At 38.9% G+C, this 24,340-nt stretch overlaps 2 protein-coding genes across 7 annotated transcripts in view; one reads left to right on the top strand and one right to left on the bottom strand.

Moving 5' to 3' along the window:
* Slik (Sterile20-like kinase) overlaps positions 1-24,340 on the top strand; it is a 79,343-nt gene that overhangs the window by 41,716 nt on the left and 13,287 nt on the right. For all 5 annotated transcript variants that reach the window (XM_073990932.1, XM_073990928.1, XM_073990930.1 and 2 more), the window contains 2 exons: positions 21-2,387; positions 2,447-2,553. In XM_073990932.1, the coding sequence (XP_073847033.1) occupies positions 21-2,387; positions 2,447-2,553 (2,474 nt within the window). The remainder of the gene's footprint in view (positions 1-20; positions 2,388-2,446; positions 2,554-24,340) is intronic.
* LOC141405967 (uncharacterized) lies at positions 2,628-14,819 on the bottom strand. 2 transcript variants are annotated; one of them, XM_073990935.1, is made up of 2 exons: positions 6,556-7,069; positions 2,628-4,237 (listed from the first exon to the last, which is right to left on the bottom strand). In XM_073990935.1, exons 1-2 carry the CDS (start codon positions 7,067-7,069, stop codon positions 4,191-4,193), a joined length of 561 nt encoding a protein of 186 aa, XP_073847036.1. In that variant the 3' UTR covers positions 2,628-4,190. The 2 variants fall into 2 exon arrangements, 1 of the variants encoding a protein (XP_073847036.1); XR_012413293.1 differs by lacking the exon at positions 6,556-7,069 and adding an exon at positions 14,732-14,819 and having other exon boundaries at positions 4,176-4,237.

Below are 24,340 nucleotides of genomic sequence, written 5' to 3'. Positions count from 1 at the left end.
ATATAAAATCTCTGCTTTAGGTTACTAAGAGGGAAAAGGGCAAAGCTCCCCCTCCGCCTGCACCTGCTTTTACAAAACCAAAGGATACAGCACAGGAAAGTGTTGAGGTGGCCACAAAATCGAATGAAACATATGGAAATACAAGTTCCTCATTGCCAAAGAACGACGAGGATACAAAAGAGCACGTCAATGAAAGTTCTATTTGTCAAAAGAATACTGAAGTGAAACCCTCTCTTTCTCCAGAGTCGTCACCGGCTGTTTCATTGCGATCATCAGCTGACTCATCAGCTAAGAGCTTCACTGCTACTGGGACTGTTGTGAGCTCAACAACATCAATGATAACCATAAATAGTGATGCATCTTCTCCGCCATCTAGAAGTCAGACTGAAACGTCATTAGTTCTTTCGCAAAATGTTATCTTGCCAAATAGTTTAGAAGCAGGTACCAGGCAAATCACTGTAGTAACAAGCACTCATCCACCAGTAGTTATTGATAATACAATGAGTCGACCCGCCCCCCAGCCACCAACACCACCTCAATCATCGAGTGACGTTGTTATTGTATCGAATGTGCAAAATAAATCAACGCATATAAATGAATCATCGACGGATGATGACTATCCATCCATGGATGAAAGTATAGGAGCGTCGTCCCCACCACCTCCTCACAAACAGTCATCAATGATCGTCACCCTTAATACAGAGCAGAACACTAACGAAGAAACCGATAGAGGCTATACTTCCCTTCGTCCATCGGCAACACATGCCCGTAAGCTTGACGAAAGTGAAGTCCTAATAGTAAGTCCTTCATTCACTACCGATGATGATTCAGCTTATAATACGCCCTCAGAAAGCCAAAATGATCATAGTGTTGACCAGCATATGATGGATACGAGCCATGTATCAGTGGTAACGGTGGGTGACGAAATACGTGTCAAAGACAGCAGCCACTTGTCTGACACTGGTAACTCTCCAAATGTGGTCCTTGATGCAGCAACTGTAGTAAGCAACAAAAGACACAATGGCCAAATTACGAGAAGCCAACATAATTCTCCTTCGATCGAAACAGATGATATTAACATTATAGTTAATAGAAATAAGAATCCACAAGAACAGGTAGCCGTGTCTCCAGTTGCAGATGGAAGCGAATCTGGTTCAATAAGATCAAGTACTGGTAGTAACAGTAAAATTGTCCGACGTGGAGCAGAGGTCAAAATAGCAGTATCTGCTGATAAAAGTGATGCAGAAAGCGTATGCACTACCGCTAGTCATGATAGCCGTATTGAAGTCGATGTTGATGCTGCGGAGAGGAAGGATCGAATGGAAGATGATGATGTCATTATAAGACGAAAACCAGTTTATAAGAGCGGTTATGCTATGGCTTCTGGTCTTACAAAAGAAGAAATTGAGCTTAAAAATCTAAGAAAAAAGACAAGAAAACGAACAAGAAAGTTTGAAATCGATGGTGTACAAGTTACAACCACAACGAGCAGGGTTATATACGGAGACGATGAATCAGGACGGCTATATGACGACCATGTGTTCCGTAAGCAAGAGTTGAGGGAATTAAAGATGCTTCAAAAGCAAGAGAAAAAACAACAAACCGATTTACAATTGAAAGAGCAAATAAGCAAAGAACAACAAGATCGTCGTTTCGAACAGGAGCGATCGTCCCTTGAGAAAACCTACGAAGCGGATATGGACGCTTTGGCTCGCCAACATAAGCAGTTAATTGAAAAGACAGAACAAGCTCAAGAACATGAATTGCGATCCTCTTCAAAACGAATTCGAGGTGAACAGGAAAAAGAACTAAAAATATTCCGAGAAAACCTGAAGCAAGAAATCCATCTACTCAAACAAGAAGTTGATCTCCTGCCAAAAGATAAAAGAAAAGATGAATTCAAACAACGTCGATCCGCAATGGAATTGGATCACGAGGAAAAGGAAAGGGCTTTTCTTGATTCGCTAAAAGAGAGACACGAGTTGTTATTAAGACGTTTAAGCGAAAAGCACAGAGATCATCTTGCCACGATTCACAGAAACTTTTTACAACAGAAACAAAATGCCATGCGCACGAGGGAAGCCCTGCTTTGGGAACTTGAAGAGAAACAACTGCACGAAAGACACCAACTTTCCAAACGACACGTAAAAGAAATGTGTTTCATGCAACGCCATCAAATGATTGTGCGCCACGAGAAAGAGTTGGATCAAGTTAAACGCATGTTGCAACGCAAAGAAGAGGATTTGCTTAAGAAGCAAGCCTTGGAAAAACGTGCACTGCCGAAACGTATCCGAGCCGAGCGAAAGGCCCGGGAACTTATGTTTAGAGAATCACTTCGCATATCCTCGAATCTTGATCCCGAGGTTGAGAGAGAGCGTCTAAAGAAGGTAACAAAATTGTATAATTTTGAAAAGCTATTACTAAAAGCTAATGTATTCCAAAACAGTTTCAAGAACAAGACAAGAAAAGGTACACACAAGAGGAGAGAAGGTTTGAAATAAAACACCAAAAACAATTGGAAGAGTTAAGAGCCACGAGAGAGAGCACAATAAGGTATGTTCTTATAGGAGGTTACTATGTATATATATAATACGTGTGGTTTTTTTTCGTTGAGAAAGAAAGAGAGGAATGGCAAAAAAAAAGATTCTTCAGATAACTATCAAACATAAAAACGCAATAATAATGATAATTCTGTGAGGAATTTCTCAATTTTCTTTTATATTGCAATTTTTGGCGAGAATCGCAAAGTTCCATTGGATTTAAGACTGCTTTTATGTGCTGCAGCCATTCAACAGTAGCGATTATCACGAATGCTTCACGTAAAATAAAGTGAAACGTCTTTTTTGGGAATTTTTTAAACAAATCGAAAGAGATTAGCCTCATCACCAGTCCATTCTTTTACTCCTCCAATTTTACCACCACCCAAAAAAAAGAAACACACAATGTTGTTTTCGAATGTTTCTCGAAAGTTTTGCGAATATGTTGTTCGAGAACGACATACAAGAATGAATTGAAAACGATTCATTCGTCGCTCAGTTTGTGGCAGGAAAACCTTCGATTTCGAATATGGATAATAATATTATTAGCGAAAGAATTGACGATAGTTTTTACAATATTGGCGAAAAACATTTTTGTTGGAGTTTCTTGATGTTTCTGTTTTGTACCTTTTCCGACCACCTCTTGCAGTGCAGTCTCCACTGATTTGCCTTTAGTGATTTGCTGATATTATTGAAATTTAGTTGTGTTCTAATTTCAAGATCCAGTAACCATTCTTTTAAAAGAAAGGAAGAAAGACTGTAGTCCTTTGGTAGTGTGTGACTTGGCTTCCCCGCTTTGTGGATGTTGTTGTTGTTGTAACAGTGTTTTTGTTATGTTTATTTGTTCGATCCTCTCTTCAATCTGGCTCTGGGCCTATCTCCAGTTCCAGAAAAGTGGCCGCTTCGATGGGATGTAGCCACAGATCCACTGGAGTTAGATGGGTAGCTTTGGCGGGGCAGTTAAAAAGGTGTTGTGTGTCGTGTGGGCCCATGCCGCATACTGGGCAGATGTCTTGCACGGCGCGATCGATTTCCGTCCAATAAGAATTTAGGCGACTGCAATATCCCGAGCGTAGTTGAGCCAAAACTACTCTAGTTTGTCGTGGCAGCTGACGCTCCTCAGCTGCGATAGATGGAGGATGTACTCCGAGTACTTTATTCACACTATAATTGCTTAAGGCCTTGGCAACTGCGTCCGTGTGAATGCTATTCAATCCTGCTTGATATGCTTGTTGATCTAGGGGTTCTCTCCTGTATCGTTAGACCTCTCCCTCTAGAGCATGGATATCCTTCCTGATCTCCCTGAATGGGCCGGGCCTACCCACAAGATGGTGATTGGGTTGGCTCACACGATAACATCCAAGCAGGTACTGCAACGAAAGCATCTCATTGTGTTGCTTTACAGGAAGAATTTTTGCTTCCTCATGTAGATGGTCCACTGAAGATTTGAGGAGGCACCCTGTCGCTGTTCTCAGGGCGGCATTCTGGCAAGTTTGAATCTTTTTCCAGTTCGAATCACACAATCTCGGGGACCAGACTGGAGCCGCATAGCTTACCACAGACCGACCTATCGCGTTATACGTGGCCAACAAGGTTTCTTTATCTGCACCCCAGGTTAGGTTAGGGGATGTGCAGTCACTAATTGTGACTGCGTCACTCGGAGACCTTCCGGTCCATTGTGATCATCCAGTAGAAAAGAGCTACAGGAAAAAGGAGATGAAAAAAGGGAGGTTAGAGGAAAAAATAAAAAGAGAAAGTTGTTAGCGCAGTGAAAGAACGAGTAGATTACAAGAATGTTTAAGAGTGGAGTGATAGTTTTAGAGTAAGAGAAAAATTTATTTTTAATGGTAGGCAGAATAGTTGAATTTATTTACGCGTTCAGGTTGCGCTGTCCCAGCCTCTTCAGATTTTTGATGATGTTGTAGATCACAGCAGGCTCCACAGTTGAGTACAAAGTTAGACACGGTGGGAAGTGAGCACCTACTAACCTATGCCGTCTACCAGCCATTGCTGGACAACGACACAAGATGTGCTCGATCGTCTCTAACTCCTCCTCGTCCTCACAGAGTCTGCAGTAGTCAGTAACATCCTCATCCCATTTGTTGGTATGGGCCCTGATGTAGCAGTGTCCAGTAATGACTCCCGTCGTTACTCGCTAATCTAAGCTTTACTCAGGTTCAGCAGAGAGTTCGTTCTTTTGACTGACAGAAACGGACATATGGATCTTGCCACAATGCACCTAGGTTCATTATGCCACAATTCACTGGCTCTTTCGTCAGAGAACGTTTTAAAATGTTGAAAGAAATGACAAATGGGTGGTTTGATAGAGTCAGCGATAGCTAGGTCTGTGGACTGCGATCCTCGCCTACCTAATTCGTCTGCTCTTTCATTACCCAGATAGTCGCGGTGTCCCAGCATAGCCGGAAGCCGTTAGTTAGCGCTCCCAAGGCTGATCTACACTTAAGGACGACATCGGATTTGATGTTGCAGGATTTGATGGCTTTAAGAGCCGCTTGGCTATCCACAAAGATAGTCACCGGTTCAAAGATTTCTGCATCCAAACTTTTTATGAATTCCGCTGCCTTCCAAATCGCGAAGATTTCAGCCTGAAAGACACTACAGTTGCTGTCTAGCCTGTAGGTGTACTCAAGAGATAGCCTTTCACAGTAGACGGTCTAACCACGGTGTTATACAACCAGTGTATAATCGATGGGCTTAGGCCCCAACTTTTCCCAATGGAATTCTTGCATGAATAAAGTGCAGTCAATCCTTTCTTCGCCCTTTCCTCAGCATTCCTGTTCCATCGCAATTGACAGTCCAGGATAGTGCCGAGGTACTTTGCCTTAGGCGAGAGCTGAAGCTGCACTCCATCCAATGTTGGTGGTACAAATACGCCGAGCTTACGCTTTCTCGTGAACATTACCAGTTCTATTTTGGTTGGGTTTACTCCAAGGTCTTAGCCCAGCGCTCCTTGCATAAGCTCCGAAATGGTTGACGGAAACTTACCGGAAATCAGTAGTACAACGTCGTCCGCATAGGCGACAACTTTTATACCTTGATTGTCCAGGTCCGTCAAAATATTGTTTATAACAAGTAGCCACAGTAGCGGTGAGAGCACCCCTCCTTGGGGGGTGCCTCTAGTTACTGTTTTCCTAATTTTTGTCTCCCCAATGCTGGAGTTTATAATTCTGCTTTCTGGCATATTATTTATCCAGCAAGTTAGGGGTTCAGGTGTGTTAACTTTCTTAAGTGAGAGTTTTATGGACTCAAGTTCTACGTTGTTAAAGGCTCCTATGTCCAGAAAGGCAGCCAAGGTAAAGTTTGAGTTTTCCATATTCCTCTCAATGAAGCCAACCACCTCATGCAAGGCAGACTCCACAAATTTGCCTTTAATATAGGCGTGTTGTGAGCTGCTTATAGAGGTGGTGTCTACATGACTCCTTATCTCCAAATCGATCAGTCTCTCGAGAGTCTTAAGGAGAAAGGATGATAAACTAATGGCTCTGTAGTCCTTTGGTGCAGAGTGACTAGGTTTCCCCGCTTTGGGAATGTAAGTAACCTTTACCTCTTTCCACAGACCCGGTACATATGAGAGTGTCAATCCCACGGCAGCGGGTTCTTACGTACCGGATTGACCCGAAACCAAGTGTTTCGGCCAGCGGCTGCCAACCCAGCATTATATGCTGCTACAACAACAACAACAACACGCCCTATAGATCTCCTCCAGGATTTGATATAAAAGCGGCGCTGCAAATTGAAGCATCGCCGGCGTTATACAATCCGACAATTTTGCGTCTATAAGTTGCGCGAATCGACGAGTGATTTTCAAAGTAAATTTGGATAATTTCGTAGCGTTGTTCAAGCGTGAGTCTATTCATGATGATTTGTCAGAGTATACTGAAACAAATAAAAAAAAAGTTTCATCAAAATTTAATTTTTTGTGTTACTTTTTACAATTTAAAGTTCTATCGAGCTTAAAAAAACACCCGTTATATGATAAAGTCGAATATAGACTCACCCCTTTTGTTGGTGTCCTTGCTGCCCCATTGGAAATGGTGAGCGTTTGCGTCGCATCCCAAGATCACGTTACAGGTACCCATCATGTCATCGAGCAACCGTCGGACATCCAAGTTTGGTGGGTCTGGGGCCTCAAAAGGCATGTATACGGATGACAGCAGTGTGGCCATCCCCGTACCATGCTCCAGCCTAACCGTGCACATGTCACCGTTGCTGTAATTAGATAAAAATATTAGATTTAAGCTCTTTTTACCTACTATACAAGTCCTCACCTTGTCCCCCTCGGACGCGGCGAAGATGTCGAAATTGGCATTGCTTAGTCCAGAAACCTTATTTTTATAGATATAAGGCTCCTGGACTAAGACAATTTCTACTTCAGAGGTCGTGAGGGACAAGAGTAGTTCAGCGGCGGCGGCTTTGCAATGATGCAGATTGATCTGCAAAATGCGCAGCCTTTGCCGCTTCCCTACCCTTACTGAGTTTCGTGGGGTGGGCTCAGTCGAAATCGAACCCATCCTGAACCGAAATTCAGTTTTCCCTCACGTTCTCTAAGATATAACTCCCCAGGGGGGTCTACCGCCACTCTTGCAACTAAACCACCATCCTCGTTACAGGGTGCTAGACTTATTACAGTCCAGCCCGATGTAGTGAGGTTGGGATTTTGCAATCTGAGCATCTTCAGCAGGAGCTCCTTATCCACAGTAGGTGGGGGGAATCCACGCTGAAAGGACCTTCCTGGATGGAATATCAGTTAGGGGGACCGCCGCGAGATCAGCTCCTTCCCACAGAGCGCCAAAGCCCTCAACTGTCCGAACAAGAAAGTCTCGTGACTTCTTGTTCAGACAATTAATAACTTTGACACCCTTCCGCAAGAAGGCGCTGCCAAATTGTCGGTCCTCCCGATCTTCCGGTCCAGAAACTATGGCAGAACGAAGACCAATTTCAAAAAGCAACCAGTGACTGTCGCTGATTCTACCGTTCGGGTCAGCTCTGTCGATGATTGCAAAATGAAGGTCTTTATCATCTGCCACTGCAACTGGTCTACTGTATGGCTTCTTGCGTCCTTGACCGCGCGCCTTGGGGTTAACTTTTCCAGAGGAGGTGGATGCCTTCTCTGTACTCGGTTGCTTCCCCTTGGTAGTACGCTCAACAGCCGCCGCATACGAGGTTGATGGTTCAACCAGCTGAGAAGTCATCGTCTTCTTTGGTGAGGGCTGTGGACCCCCGGAGGAACGAACGCGCTTCACAGATTTATTCTGCGGGGCATTGTTCGTTTCTCCAGAAGACGATGTTTCCTTAGCTGGTCTAACCATCTTCCTATTGAGACCAGCATTTCCAGCCGCTTCACCCTTGCCTTTCGGAGCAGAATCGGGCTTTGAGGCAGAGTCCTTCACCGGTCGGTCATCACTAGGGGTGCCTGTAGGTTTAGGGGTGCACTCAATAGCCTTTTTCTTTACCTGTCGGTTCGGGTTAAGCTTCTGAATAGGTTTAGGCGTAGCACATTTGCCAGAGGCAGTAGGCTTAGCCGGCTCCACTACTTTATCCGGGAGGAAGATCCGTTCCACCTGGAGCTCGCGATGAAATTCATGCGGGTAAGTTCTCTCGTACTTCCTTATAAATTTCAGCTTACCCCTGATGAGGTGGACCTCCCTCGCCGAATGCAAGTTCGCATCTCTCCCTACGAACTTGCGAAGATAGGATACATCACGTTTGTAGTGCCTCGCATCCGATGCCTCTCGTGCAGATGCAACTTTCGAGTCGCTGCCCGTTGTCGGGGTCTCGTTAGAATCCCCGTCGTCGGACATCATTTCTGTTGCAGTCTGCCTTTGAAGCCTATTGTCGGCAGGTGCCGACACAGGACCAGTCGGAATCGGACCCGCATCGTTTGGGTATCAGTGTTCGCACTCCCTTTGTCAGTGTCACAACAACCTTCCTGTGTAGACTTGGCCGGGATCACCGTGGTGTCCAGCTCATCATCAGTCAGGGTTAGATTGTGTAACAATTCCTCCGGGAGTGTGTCCTCACAATGCTCATCCGGTACAAGCCTATCCAACTGGTCGAGGAGTTCCCTACTTTGCCTCTCTAAACTGTTATGAATAGTTCTGAGGGTCCCGTGAATGTCGTCCCCGCCCACAACTGCGGTCCTGTCTGCCGTAGACAGGCTTTCACCAGCCCTGGCTAAATCATGTTCCTTTTGAATTGCCGGGACGTCATCTAATTTGGGGGTTGGAATTGATGCACTTGTAGCAGGTACAGCTGTAGGTGCCAAGGCATCCACACCTAGAACAGCCGGATCACAATCACTTGATCTCGACGACACATGGCTTGTGGTCATCCGCATACGTCACGATCTCAATGCCGTCTGGAGGGGGTGGAATACAGGAGCGGTAGATGTTAAACAGTTCCGGAGATATCACCCCACCTTGTGGGTGAAGATGCGAATGTGACAAACTGAGCACAGATATATTGGTCCTGGGTTTTCCTCCGTCCCGGCTAGGACCAATAGAATTCGGAGCAGGCATTCCGGGATATGCTGCTCCCAACACAGAAAAACGAAACAAATACGAACATGTACACACTGAGGTGGCAGCCGCTGGCCGGAACATTGGTTTTGTGTTGTTCCGGGTCAATCCGGTACGAATGAACCCGCTGCCGTGGGATTGAGGATGTGGATGTGGATGTAGGTCACCTTTACCTCCTTCCACAGACCAGGTATGTGCGATAACAGCAGGGAGGCTTTAAAAATTTCTATCAGGATAGATAGTGCTGGCTCAGCCACATTCTGTGGCATTGCCGGTATTATACCATCCGGTCCCGGTGATTTATAAGGCTGGAAACTGTTGATCGTCCACCGAATTCTAGTGTGGTTAGTTATTCTGTCATTAACAACAAAAGCTCCTGCACATAGATATTTCCAAACCTGTGTTGGGCCAAGCGCACCAAAAACTTTTGTATAGTGTCTCCTACGCTCACTTTCTAAGAGAGCAATATATTGTCCAATTAGGCCGAGAAGGGTTTTGCAAATACTCCTTATATGCCATGTCACGTAGAGAGTTAGCTAAAATTACAGGTCGACATTTTAGCCAGGGATCAACAACATTAACAACTCGTTTCGTGAAAATAGGGACAAAAGAAAAAAGATTCTCAATAAGCGAATCAAAAAAAGAATGTGGAGCATCAACATCCGTGGTGTTATATATCCAGCTAAAGTCGGTCTGAATTAAATAGTTAAGCATACTCTCCCAATCGATATTGTTGAAGTCACGATACTCTACGATGCGTTCAGTTTATATTAACTACACCAAATATAAAGGCATGGTACGAAAATGCTGGACATTGTACCTGACCGAAAAAACTGAGTGGACAAGAATTGTTGCAGGCAAAGAAATCGATTAGCGACACAGAGTCAGTTGCAACATTATAGTGCGCAGGCAATGAATTATGTTGAAGAGAAAGGCCAAGCCGAAGACAGATGCTTCTCATCTCTGTAGACTTGGATATATCAAAAAGGTTGCAGTTGACGTCACCAACCACAACAATAGAGTCATTCTGCGCCAGAATATCCCCATGTATATCTTCAAAACTAGAAATATTACCATGTGGATAGACCACACCAAACAGAACTTTCCCAGACCCCAGGATTAGTTCTATAAATAGCGATTCGCAGGCACAAGGGTGCCCAGACCGAAATACAACTTTATATTTAAGACCTTCGCGAATATAAATGACAACACCGCCACCCCTAACATTCGCGCGATCATATCGCACAAACGAGTAGCCAGGGATAGCAACTGCTCTGGTTGAAACATAGGGTTTCAACCATGTCTCAGAAACAGTAAATAAAGCAAGACCACTATTGCAGACAAGTTCTTAATTTAAATTATTGTTGTGTTGTAAGACATGCAGTTAGAAAATTGGTTCAATCTATTTCTAAAATAGGAAGAATTACCAGCCATAGAACCAAGATTATTATTTAATGACATGATCAAAAAGTACGAATGATGAACTACTGGGGAACCTAATTGCAATGAAAAATGACATCATGAAAAAATAAATAAAAGAAAGTAAGCTTATATAAGAAATTAAATGCAGGATTTACAAACTTTAATTCATAAAAACCCCTTAAGGGGAAATTGAATGCGGAAATACCTAAAAAAATTCATAAAAACCCTCAAGGGGAAAATTACTAATGTACTACTCCAAAAAGTTACAGTTGTTGAGCTTGATTTCTTGCACCGCAGCGACCTTAATATTCCTCAATTGCAATTAAATTGCAGCTCTATTTCTTTACATGCCAGAGTCTTGCAGCCTGTTTATGTATGTCGACAAGAAAATGAATGCGTAAGAAATACTACCAAACTCTAAAGTGCAATACACACTAGCGGTATTCACTCATTGTGGTATATTTAGTATTCAACAACAAGCAAATGTTGCAATATGCTTTACCGAGCTGTTGTCAGCCGATAGTGGTTAGTGTTAATTTTTTTGGAAGAAGTCTGTTTTATGGGTTGATAATGGAGAGAGAAGAGCTTTTTATCTTAGAACTGTCCCAAATCATGCATCTTCTTTCGAGACAATTTTCAATATATGTATGAAGCGTTCCAAATTTAAAGACCAACATACTTTACAGATTCCCCCACACCACACAACATAGAAGTGCCTACAGCAATCTCCTGCTCCTCCTCCACCTCAACATCAAAATCATCTTCAATGGAATTTCCCCTCCACCATAAAATAATTAAAAAAAATATTTTGGAAAATGTTGTTATTGCACGTGCAAATTGGAAAAAAATAGTTAGGTAAAAAAAATATTTTGAAAAATGTTGTTGTTGCACGTGTAAATTTGAAAAAAATATTTTGGTAAAAAAAATATTTTGGTAAAGAAAATATTTTGGAAAATGTTGTTGTTGCACGTGTAAGTTGGAAAAAAATATTTTGGAAATGTTGTTGTTGCACGTGTAAATTGGAAAAAAATATTTTGGTAAAAAAAAATAATTTGAAAAATGTTGTTGTTGCACGTGTAAATTGGAAAAAAATATTTTGGTAAAGAAAATATTTTGGAAAATGTTGTTGTTGCACGTGTAAATTGGAAAAAAATATTTTGGTAAATTGGAAAAAAATATTGTTTGGATTTTGAAAGTGAAAAAAGTGAAGGACGTTTTCAAAACGATTTACAACTCTTGTTAATGTACTATATGTACCAGGGTTTTTTACAACGAAGTGTGAATGTCTTTTTTGTGAATATCGTAAACAAATCAAAGCATATTAACGTCGTCGTAAGTCTATCTTTTAGTTTCAGTTTTATTACACTTTTTTCATAAAAAATTGTTTTTTTTTCTTGGCCTCCATTCTCTTATTCTTTTTATTTTTCCCATTTTTCTACCAAAAACCAAAACTCCGACATAAAATAACACTCACAACAAAGTGATGGCACAACAATCAGCTGTTCTACACCCTTGTAAAAGTACAATGGAATGGTTACAATACTTTTAGGTCGAGTAAATTAACAACCCTGTGGTAAATTAAACTTTCATGTATTTTGTTGTTGTGGTATTGTAAACCCTTGTAGATCTACAATATTAACAAGATGTACAAGATCTACAATGCCACTTTACCAACATGAGTGAATACCGCTACTGTTAGTTTTGATTGCCGATTTTTCGCAATTATCGACAACTGTCAAATCGTCCCGCAACCACAAACTATTTTGTGGTTGCATGATGATTGACACAAATAAGCGGCCACACTAGCAAGCAACCGATTATTTGAGCAAAGCTGTCATTCTAAACTGAGAATATGAACCCAGCTTCAAAAGAAGTAATACAAATGTCAATGAAAAATATCAATAATTTATCTTAAATATTGTGTTATCTTCTTCAATTCAATGTGTTGCATACGGAATGACAAATACTCTTTATTATATTATGGTTAATAAATGAAAAATATTTGTTAAACGGCTTCATCAAAAATTCACATGGCATTTGAACGAAAAAAGAGATTTTTAATGCCTTACAATAGGCAACTCTGATCGCAAAAACTATTGTTTGCTGAAAACATGGCTAAGTAGTAGAAACCATGTTGCTTATTCTCTTTTTTGTTATGTGTTGATCATGTATACTGAAAACTATGAGTATGCTTGTGCGGTGCTGTTTTATTATAGCAACAATATCGAATAGCATTAGCTTCGCTAGCAATATTTTTGGGAAATGTGTTGACGTTGTTCATTGTTGCTAAACATATTACGAGAAAATTGTAAAGCAGCACACTTTCGATGTTTTTGCTAATATGGCGTTAGCATTTTAAACCCGGAATCGCTTACGCAATACCTGTCTTTTAATTCAAGTCGGCTTTCAATTTTAAAACTTTCGAATGTCCGAAGTGTGAACTTCGCTACGATCCTGGCTCTCGGAGTATAACAGCCTGTTTCTGTATGCCGAAAGAAGAATGTGTGCGAAAGAAACACGTCCAAACCCTTGTGTGTTTTTCAAATTTTTTTTTTTTTTTTTGATTTGAAGCAAAAGCAAAGGTAAAATTATTCCGAAAACTAAAGTTCGGGCGTGTTTCATTCGCACACATTATTCTTTCTACATACAGAAACTGGCTGTAAAAGTCGTTCTTGCCGCTTGAAATTGGATTAGGCTGTCCAGAGGATGGAAATCCAGAAAGACGTTTAAAGCAGCCTGCTGGGTGCTTTTAATCGAGCCGGTAAGCAGTAATGACGCGTTCCTTTGTAGAATTGGTACACTTGCTTCGTTCGCTCCTCTATATTCTTTTTCCATGTCAAGCGATGGTCCAGAATTGTGCCGACGTATTTTGCTTCCGTAGAAAGTTCCAAGGCCACATCGGCCAGAATTGGAGGCTGGAAATCGGAATCGCTTCTTTGTAATAAATAGTACATGTTCAGTCTTCTCTGAGTTTACTCCAAGATCATTGTCATGGGCCCAGATTGCAAGTTGCATTAAAGCACTTTGTAGGAGGTCAGACAGGGTTGGTAAGAATTTGTCATTTATCAGCATTATTACATCATCAGTGTAGGCCACCACTTCTGTCTTCAGCCGGTCGAAACACACAAGTACGTCATTTATCACCAAATGCCATAACAGAGGTAAGAGATTTCCTCCCTGTGGTGTGCCTCTATTAATAGTTTTCCTCACGGAACTCTCTCCTATGTACGAGTTGATGATTCTACTTTTTAGCACCTCATCAATCCATTCTACAAGGATAGAGGAAATTCCTGTGTTGCTGAGAGCAGTGTGGAATGAATCAAGCTTCACATTATTGATGGCCGCTCTATATTGAGAAAGGACGCCAGTGTGAAACCTGAATTTTTCATATTTTTCTCGACGGGTCTGATTATCTCATCCAGGGCGGTCTCCACTGGTTTGCCCTTAGTATAGGCATTAGGGTTATGACTTGTTGACCAAAATATGGTACAGAGATACGAGGTTGTGAAAACCCCTAATAGGCATGCTGAGATTTGCTGATCTGCTTGGTATTTAATTATCTTCTAATTATCATATCCGGTAGCTTTTCCATCGTTTTTAATAGAAAGAAAGAAATACTTATTGGTCTATAGTCTTTGGGTAATGTTTGACTTGGCTTCCCCGCTTTGGGGATGTAAGTTACCTTCACTTCCTTCCACAGACCAGGTATATGCGATAAAAGCAGACAAGCCTTAAAAATTTCCGTCAGGATTCATAGTGCTGGCTCTGCCACATTCTGAAGCATTGCCGGTATAATACCATCCGGTCTCTGTGACTATAAGGCTGAAAGCTGGTGACCTTGTAGGTATCCCAATCCGTACTGAGCTTCGTCTTACTGGCTTTATTGCAGGATTTCCTTGTTAATTTACGCAGATTTGCTATTTGTTTTTTCCACCATACCGGCTGAGATTTCTTCCCCGGATAGGTGTTGGACAGAAGGCCTTATAGCACACACACAGCTCTCTCGACTTCTTCGACCGTGTGGAAACTATTGCTTCCACACTGTTTTGAAGCCATCAGAGATTCGAAGTCCGTTCTCCTGGGATTTCTATGGGCGCTTTGTGTTACTCCAAGTATAGGAGCATTTGGTTAGGGTTATGTCAATTACTTCCCCCCTTAGTCGGTTTTAGAACGCTGGAGGGTTATTATATATTCTTAAATTATTTTTTAAAATTAAATTGAACGTGCGCTCACCCCTGGCGTTTGTGTCACTGCTTCCCCAATGGGAAGCATCGCATCCGAAAATGACCCAGCCTGTGCTCCATAGTTCATCCACTAGATCCTACGTGACCTTGCCTGGCGGTTCGGGGTCCTCATAAGGCATGTATATCGAAGACATTTTATTTTTACCTAATATTAAAAATATTTTTTTTACAAAAACTTTTCTATAAGTGATTTTCTAAATGTTGACCATTCCATACTTAAATTGTGCATTTCAAAATTTGCGCAGAACAAAAAATATTACACTTTTAAAACAGAAACTTTTATTTTTGCGGCTACTTTTGATAATGTGGATAACAGTTCAAGTTTAACACAGTGCACAGTGGGCCCAGCCATTGGCCAAAAAAACTGAATGTCAAATTTTTGTTACAACATCTGGCAGCTCTGACTGCTATGAGATGGAACTTTCCAAAAGTTTTTTTTTGTTTCATTCCGTCGGTACTTCTTGAGAATAACTCCATTAGTCAGAACATGGTATTTGTGATTGTTTGTAGTGAGTAATATCGACTCGACTGGTGTATCTCGTAAGGGGCCCAATTACGGCATTCGATTCGATCGAGTATTTGCTCGTGAATGTCAAAATGGAACTAAGAAACCCTATTCGCGCCACCAACCGTACAAAGTATTGTTCAGCGAATTCAGCAAATATTTACATTTTTAATTAATAATTTTGTTTTCTTAGTTTTTGCTTTAAAATAAACACATTTTTTACCATCTACCTTCTTAATGGTCTTTGAAGAACACATATTAGGTGTCCATAGTTCGATTTTTTCATTCACGAGCAAATACTCGATCGAATCGAATGCCTTACTTAGGACCATGATTAGTCTTCGGCGTGAACTGGACACAAAAAGGCAACTCAAATAAAGTTAATCAGGCATGTCACAGATTCCGATTCCGATTAGAGGAATCAAAATAAAAACATATGATTAGACGTGGGAATTGTGAAAATATTTTGTTTAAGGGGTAATCCCTAGTTTTGCTGGCCAAAAAACTCAATTTTCAATTTTTTCTGGGAAAACTACCAATATTTTTATGTTAATCTTTTATTCCTATGAAAGAGATCTTAAACTACCTTTGGAATTTTTGTTGTTGAAAAACCTGCGAAACTCATTTTTTGTAAAAGCGTTTTGCGGTGCCAACTCTTGCTCGAAAACGAAAACCGAAATAAAAACTTAAACCGCGTTTTTCTCGAAATGCCATTTTTGAGGTCGGTGCCAACGATAGCACGAAAACGGATAGACCGATCTTCATATATTTTGGTGGTGGTCTGTCAGTGCAATTCGTGCTTGGTCGATTTTTGTACCTTCGTTAAAAAGAGCAATCGCAATGAAAGCTGCTAAATTTACAACTAGTGCTCCACTTGAAAGGGTTTTGGGGCAAATTTTCCAAATTAGTTGATTGAAGCTTTCGTTGCTATTTCGATTGAAGCCGCCGACGCATCTTTCGAGTAAAGACTCTTTATATATATATATATATATATATATATATATATATATATATAGCTGTCTAATAGCATCCAAAACATTTGATGGAAGTGGTCTGTAATCGTGTATGAAAACATCTTTTCTTGCCCGAGCCCGTTGATATGAACACCACGAGTCTTCACCGGTTGGACATCTTTCGTGACGTGGATTTGTATCGCTTGAACTGTAATGATCAAATGTCGCCATATTGCCTCATGTATATCGTGAATTGAATTCGAATGGCGTCGAATTGCAATTGCAATACACTGTTTTTTGTTATGTAGAACAATCTCTTTTGTTGACACTTACTAATTGACAAAAAATAATGAATGATCGGCTTTATAATATGAAAGGTCATATCTCAGCCAATTTTGCTCCGATCGACTTGAAATGTTTTGCGGCACACTCTATACTACCTGTACTTCAAAAATAAGCCAATGAACTTTTTTTCGATTTTTTGAAATTGACAAGAAGGGATAACCTCTTAATGAAAGTTAATTTCTATTGAAATTTCAATTTTTCTATTGTTTATGTAATCGAGGTGCAAAGTAATCAACATAACATTGAAAAATACCTTGTTTGATTTCTTTCTTATTTTGTTTTCTTTTATCTTTTCTAATTTATCATTCGTAATGGCAGGTTTCACGAGAAAAATATGTGGCAATACTTTGTTGGTTTCGTTAATTGAGAAATAATGGAAATTTGCGATTTTTTTTTTAAATAAAATGGTAAAAAATGTGAAATTAAATGTGATTTTGTTAATAAAATAATACTTTTATTATTATTAAGCAGTTTACCTTTAACTCTCGCCGTAAACGGTCAACATTCTTTTTTGTGCGCACATCACACAAGTCTACGTGTCAAAAAGCATTACAGACAGTTTATAGTTCTGCTTTTGTTTTTAAATTATCGCTCTTTTTCTCTCGTTTTTGACTAAACAATTTTTGAATTATACGTTATTAGTGGTTAACCCCTACGATGTCTTCCTCCTCAGGAGGAAATTATTATGCTTGTTTGGAGCCAGGGGAATTTAGCCCCGTATCTCCAAAGCGCAAAAAACAAAAAACATCAATGCCCAAAGTACATAGTGATGAAGAGCAAATATGCTGACAAACCTCTGAATTCATTCAACATTTTTCTCGTTTCGAAAGCGATTCAAGGTATATCCAGCTAATATCCATTAAAAACTATCTTCACAAGAGATGGTAATATGCTGTTTTTAACGAAAAATGAAGCTCAGGCCCAACGTTTCCTCAAGGCTAAGAATCTCGCAGGTATTTGTCCTTTTGAGTGCTCTCTACATCCAACTTTAAACACAATAAAGGGCTTTATATATTGCGACCTGTTAACTAATTTAACTGAGGAACGAATAGTTAATGGAATGAAGTCGCAAAATGTAATTGGTTGCAAAAAATAACAACATACAAGAATGGCACAGTAACAAATACGCCAATGCACATTTTAGATTTCCACCTCTACGATCTTCCACAAACCGTAGAAGTTGGAATTATCACATGCAAAATTAAATAATATCTACCAAATCCATTGCAGTGCAAAAACTGCTTCAAAATTGGCCGCACCAAAAAGTTCTGCACCAACAATGCAACATGTGAAGTTTGTTCTTCCACCATACACGATCCTACCCCGTGTACCAAAATACAATGCATAAATTGTACTCACCCACATCGTTCTAACAACAAAAAATGCCCTGCAATGCTACAAAGAAAAGAAGTATTGAAATACAAAATAACAAATATATGCTCTTTTAAAGAGGCAATACAAAAAACACCAAAGCACAACTCATCAGAAGTTCTCACAGAAACTTTAGAGAGTGCAATGGAACTTCCATTATGGAAGAACGCAAAAAAAGATTACAATCCTCTATTAAAAACAACAACACAACAACTACCGTTACAGAACTTTCAAACACAACTCCCAGTGAAACAGAACCACAAGACAAAATAACAGAAGAGAACTAATCAAAAACAAATACAACCAGTGTTTGAATTTGCTACTAGTTTTTCACAGCACAGCACAAGGTCTATGCTGGTGCTGTGAAAGTGACGCAGCATAGCCACAGCATCAAAAATAAAAACGAGTGCTATTGCTATGCTGTGCTGTTTTCAAAAACAAGAACGAAAACTGTTGCTGTGCTATGCTGCGAACATAAAAGTAGCATGGCACATAGCATAGTCATGAAATCGAAAAACGATTGTTGTGCTCTGCTATGCTGTAAACATTTCTACATAGCATAGCATAATTAATGTTAACCCAGCAAACTGACTAACCCCCATTATTATAAAGCGTTCTTTGGTTATAGTTTGGATTTTTCTATGAGATTTTTTAGCGTTCCGGTTAAAATAATATTAAAAGTGATCATTCAATTTCAAGGAGAACTTTCTTGGCATTAACTTATAATAAGAAAATTATATTTTTAATGTCTTCAAATTCATTTATTTTGCATTTTCAAATACATCCGATAGTAAAAGAGAACTTATAATAATGGCCCTATGAGTTGTTCAGTGTTGTTTATTGCTTACAAGGTACATACATGGTACTTTTGTCATCGATTGGATAATAAATGTGGTCTATAGAGTGATTTTGTGAAAATTCGCCTTTGGCCCTATAAAATGGGGACCAATTTTAATTTGTATTGGCGAATTTTCACAAAATCACTTTACAGATCACATTTATTGTCCAATCGAAGAAAACAGTTTACAAGTTGCTAAACAAGTAATCCCACAAACATTTTTGAAAATCGGGCCAGATTTTAATTTTAGCTATACAAAGGGCCCATGGAAACTTTGAGGCCCCAGTTGCACGTGGTAACATACTCCGATTGAGCTCAAACTCTGACAATCTTAATTGTTAACAAAACTAAAAGTTTTAGGAGGTTGCCGCATAAAAAATCCGACATCGATTTTTAAAACCACTCTAGTACATATATTAAACCAGTAAGGAAAGAATCAAAGTCGGGCGGGGCCGACTATATAATACCCTACACCACTGTGAATATGTAAAATATATATGGGAGCTAAATCCAAATCAGAACAGATTTTGATACAATTTTTCACATTTAAGATATATATGGGAGCTATATACAAATCTGAACCGATTTCGATGATTTGCCACAGTTATTTCTAGGCTAAATACCGTCGCACATTCCAAATTTAATTGAAATCGGACATATATAGCGTGTTTCGTGCACCAAATTCCTTAAATCGGGCGAAAATATACAGCTGTGTTCAAAATAATAGGAGTGCTCATTCACACCAAGGGAATGGACAAATAAACATGGTTAAACTTACTAATTTTGGTTTATTTTGAATTTATTTAACATTGTTGACATCCCAACAGTTTATTCATCAGCAGAAATGTGGTAATCTGTTTTAAATTATTTACTGTTTACACCAACATTATAAATCGCCTTCAAATTTGTTGTTCAAAAAAATAGGAGTGCGGAAGAAAAAGGACAATAAAAATATTTTTAGTTGAGTTTAAGATCAAAATTGTCTATATTTTAGTTGACAGTAGTGAATCCAATAGATTTTGTGAGATTTGATGGCTGTTTAAAAACAAAACTTCTTTTGGAGGTAGCCTAAAAACAGGTGATTGTCCTTGCAGCCATTTTTTCCATTAATTGAGCACTTATTGGGTAACTCAATCGATTTTGTAGACAAAACTTTAGTGATTAGAGTTTTTTGATGCTCTGGCTGTTATCTCGAACAATATATAATGATCGGTATCCCGGAAATTCGTGTATTTTGATCCTTGAGCCAAGTTAAAGCCGGTTTCCATTAACTCTTTACGTAAGGATCGGTTAAAAAAGGGTATCTATAAGGCATTAATTTCTCGACCAAGTGATGTTTTGAGGTCCTTAGCATCTTAACTGCACGCAGAATTGATTATATGGTTCATTTTTGAATAATTGGCTGATTGGCACATATGAGACATTTTTTAAAACGCTTTGTTGAGAAGGAAACTTTAAAGACAAACTTTTGAAGTTGGCCTAAGATTATTTTTATTAGGTTTTGCATCGTAAAATAAACAGTTTTCTAATGAAACTAACCTAAATGAAGTATTTTTGGGTGAAAAACGTAAGTTTATATTGAAAAATATATTACGGCGTATACCAACCATAGTGCAATCCCAGCTTGCCTATCACTAAATGGTTCAAAGTACATTTCAACCGTTCACGTTTTAAACATTTTTTGAATAGAAGCGAAATTGATTGCATACACAAGGTTAGCACCCTAAGGACTTCCAAATATTTTTTGGTTGGGGAATAATTTCCTTAAAAATACGCTTTTTTGGCCGATCCTTACCTTAAGGACTAATGTAAACTGTCTTAAACTTTGATCAATGATCAAAATACACAAATTTATGGGATACCAATCATTATATATTGTTAGAGATAACATCCATAGCATCAAACAAATCTAATCGTTAAAGCTTTTGTCTACAAAATCCATTGAGTTGCCCAATAAGTGCTCAATTTATGGAAAAAAATTCTGCAAGGACAATCGCCTGTTTTTTGGCTACCTCCAAAGGACTTTTGTTTTCAAACAACAATCAAATCTCATAAAATCTATTGGATTTACTACTGTTAACTAAAATATTGACAATTTGGACCCTAAACTCAACTAAAACTATTTTTATCGTCCTTTTTCTTCCACACTCCTATTTTTTTGAACAAAAACTTTAAACACGATTTATAATGTTGGTGTAAACAGTAAATAATTTAAAGCAGATTGTCACATTTCTGCTGATGAATTAACTGTTGGGATGTCAACAATATTAAACAAATTTAAAATAAACCAAAATGGGTAAGTTTAACCATATTTTTTGGCATATTTCTTTTTTTGTATGGGCGCTCCTATTATTTTGAACGCAACTGTATATATGGGCTATATCCAAATCTGAACCGATTTCTATATAATTTGGCACACTTATTTCTAGACTAAATTCCGTCGCACATTCCAAATTTCATTGAAATCGGACATATATAGCGTGTTTCGTGCACCAAATGCCTTAAATCGGGCGAAGATATAAACGGGGGCTATATCCAAATCTGAACCGATTTTTACCAAAATGAATAGCGTTAGTCCTTTGGCCAAAAAAACTATCTTCCCCAATTTTCATGCGAATCGGACAATAAATGCGACCTGTACTTTGTTTACAAAAATACATGGACAGACAGACGGACATGCGTAAATCGACTCAGAAAGTGATTCTATGTATATCCCTAAAAGGAACTATGGGTCTATCTCGTTTCCTTTTGCATGTTACAAACTAATGCACAAAGACATAATACCCCTTACCACATGGTGGTGTAGGGTATAAAAAGGTACAAGTGGCAATAACATGCATTTAGAAACTCGAAATTCGCTTTATAAAGGAAAAGTGTCAACATTTGAAAAATAGTAGACTGTTGCAGGTTCTGGAACAGAGCAATAGTTGCGGTCAAAATAATAGTAGTGTGTTAAAAATATCGAAATGTGCAATTAGTCATGGTTTCACAGCTCAATAGCAAATTCTATTATATTTCAAATACATTCTTCTTTGCCATCAAACATTTTTCTGGGTTATGTTTGATGCTATGCTGTTGATTTTGTTCATAGCACAGTACAGCAATAGTTTTCGTTTTCTTGATTGCGGCTGTTTACTATGCTGTTAAAATGTCTGCAGCACAGCATAGCAATAGCATTCGTTTTTGATTTTGATGACTATGCTATGTTATGTGCTTCGCAGATTTCAGAAGCACAGCATAGACCATGTGCTGTGCTACTTTTATGTTCGCAGCATAGCACAGCAACAGTTTTCGATTTTGTTTTTGAAAACAGCACAGCATAGCAATAGCATATTTTTAGTGATTTCAGTGCCTTGCTGGTAGCAATTTCAAACACTGAATACACCACAACAAACTCATCACCAACGACTAACAGCGAAATTCTCTCTGTTAGCTCTCCAATGAATAAAATAACATCAAATGTAACTGCTACAACTACATCATCATACAACAACTCATCAACTCTCACCAAAACAACTACCTCCACACTCAATTACTCAAATAACCATATGAACAAACAAGGCAACAACTATAATGGAACAACCTCAGCAAGAATTTTCAGCAGAAGACCTGAAATACAAGATATCGACGATGTCGATATGAACAATCCTAAAGATACTCTAAGCCAAACACAACAATATGAATAATCTTAAGATTATTCAATGGAATATAAAAGGATTAATCAACAACTTTATCGATCTACAATTATTATTAAAGGATCACAATCCTTTTTTCTTATCACTACAAGAAACACACATCCCTTATAATATGCAACCAATTTCTCCCAATTCATACACCACCTATTCGGCAAATAAGCCCGAAAATACTACTGCGAAAAGCGGAATCGCAGTGTGTATCAAACGTCACATTCCGCATCAAAGAATTTGCAACAACTCAAAAATACTTAACATTGTCATTGAAATTAGTAGTATAAAATTAGTATAAAATTCACTGTCGTTTCTGCATACATTGGACCAAACGAAACGTTTACAATTTCTGACATCTTGGACATGTTTTCCAATATACATACACCAATTGTTTTTATTGGTGATGTTAATAGTTGAAATATAATCTGGGGTTCAAACAAGACTAATTCTCGGGGCACCATACTTGAAAACGCTTTCATTATGCAAAATTTATGTGTACTTAATGACGGCAGTTAACGCTTTATTTACTAAAGCCATCCGCAAAGATGACTGCTTGATGACAAACTTTGCTTCTCCAGTCATATTAATATTGTTATATCCCGGGTTAATATTTCTCTGCGTTCGCTTTATGCCACGGATTTGGCTCTGCCGTTTTTTGTTAGGAAGCGTTTGGCTCATGCCTTGGTTTTGTCAGTGTTCCTATACTGTATTGAGGTGTATACTGGTACTTTTTCGGGTAACCTGGATCTGATTCTTATAGCAGTCAACAGAGTTTTGCGGGTTGTATTCAGGCTGAATCCCCGTGCTCATATGGAACCTTATGTGGTTAAGTTTTTTTGGCTGTTCTTTTCAGTCCTACATTAATTATTATTTATTATTTATTTATTTATTTCTTCTTCCTGCACAACAAGAAAAATATCTTATAAATTAAAGTGCAGGATTACAATCAAAAAGATACATATCCAGCTTAAACTTATACAAAATCTAATTTGAGTTGAATGCAATTTATATAAATAAAAAGGTAATTTAAAATATTAATTAAATATAAATGAATACATTGATAGTGAAAAAAGTATATTATGTAACTGTATCCAATCTTTGAAAATAGCAATAAATCTTTTCCTTAAAGATATACACACTGCTGATACACTGCAGATCATGGCGTAGGGTATTCCAGAGACGGATTGTTCTGATAAAGAAATGCCACTGTGATTGTCTACTTCTCCATATAAGAGGAGTAATTATCTTTCCCCTATCGGATCTTGCAAATTGTATTCGGTTAAAAAGGTATAATGGTATTTTTTTAACAATAATTTTGTGAAGATATAATAAAGATTTCATATGGAGAAAGGAGTTGAAACTGATACCGTAAAGAGAACGAGAGTACTGGGACATATGCTGAGTGCTTCTCAGTCCATAGACGTAACGTATAATGCTATTGAAAGCCACATTTAATTTACGTCTGCAAACAGAATCACAGTTTGAATAAAGTTCAGAGCCGTATATCAAGCCAGGTACCAGAAACGTTTTAGCCAAGAGTCGTCGAATATGGAAGGGGGTATAGGAGTGCGTTAGCCATAAGGCACGTAATTTTGAATATGTTTGTCCCACCACCTGATTAATGTGATTTGACCAGCTAAGCGTAGAGTTAAATATTACACCCAGGTTTTTGGCACTCGAAACAATTTCAATTTTTTCTTGATTTACAAGTATATCAAAGTTTTCCATTTACTGTTTTTTATTCTTATGTATAACTAGACATTTTGATTTGTTTGGGTTAAGGAGAAGGCCATTTGCGCTGGCCCACTTACAGACTTTGTCAAGATCACCATTCAGTTTATGAATAGTGTGATCTACATCGTACTCATTAGTGCTTAGGAAAATTTGCACATCATCTGCG

This window comes from Musca autumnalis, unplaced genomic scaffold (assembly GCF_047663935.1).
Source record: "Musca autumnalis isolate F117 unplaced genomic scaffold, ASM4766393v1 scaffold_5, whole genome shotgun sequence".
Lineage (NCBI taxonomy): Eukaryota > Metazoa > Arthropoda > Insecta > Diptera > Muscidae > Musca > Musca autumnalis.
This window is presented reverse-complemented; position numbering and strand designations above follow the sequence as displayed.

What these genes read in the sequence shown, in the direction of transcription:
- LOC141405967 (XM_073990935.1), bottom strand. Translation starts at nt 7,069, where the DNA reads ATGGGTTCGATTTCGACTGAGCCCACCCCACGAAACTCAGTAAGGGTA. An exon ending in CAAGGACACCAACAAAAGGG is followed by an intron (nt 4,238 to 6,555) that starts GTGAGTCTATAT and finishes TTTTTCCTGTAG; the next exon opens with CTCTTTTCTACTGGATGATC.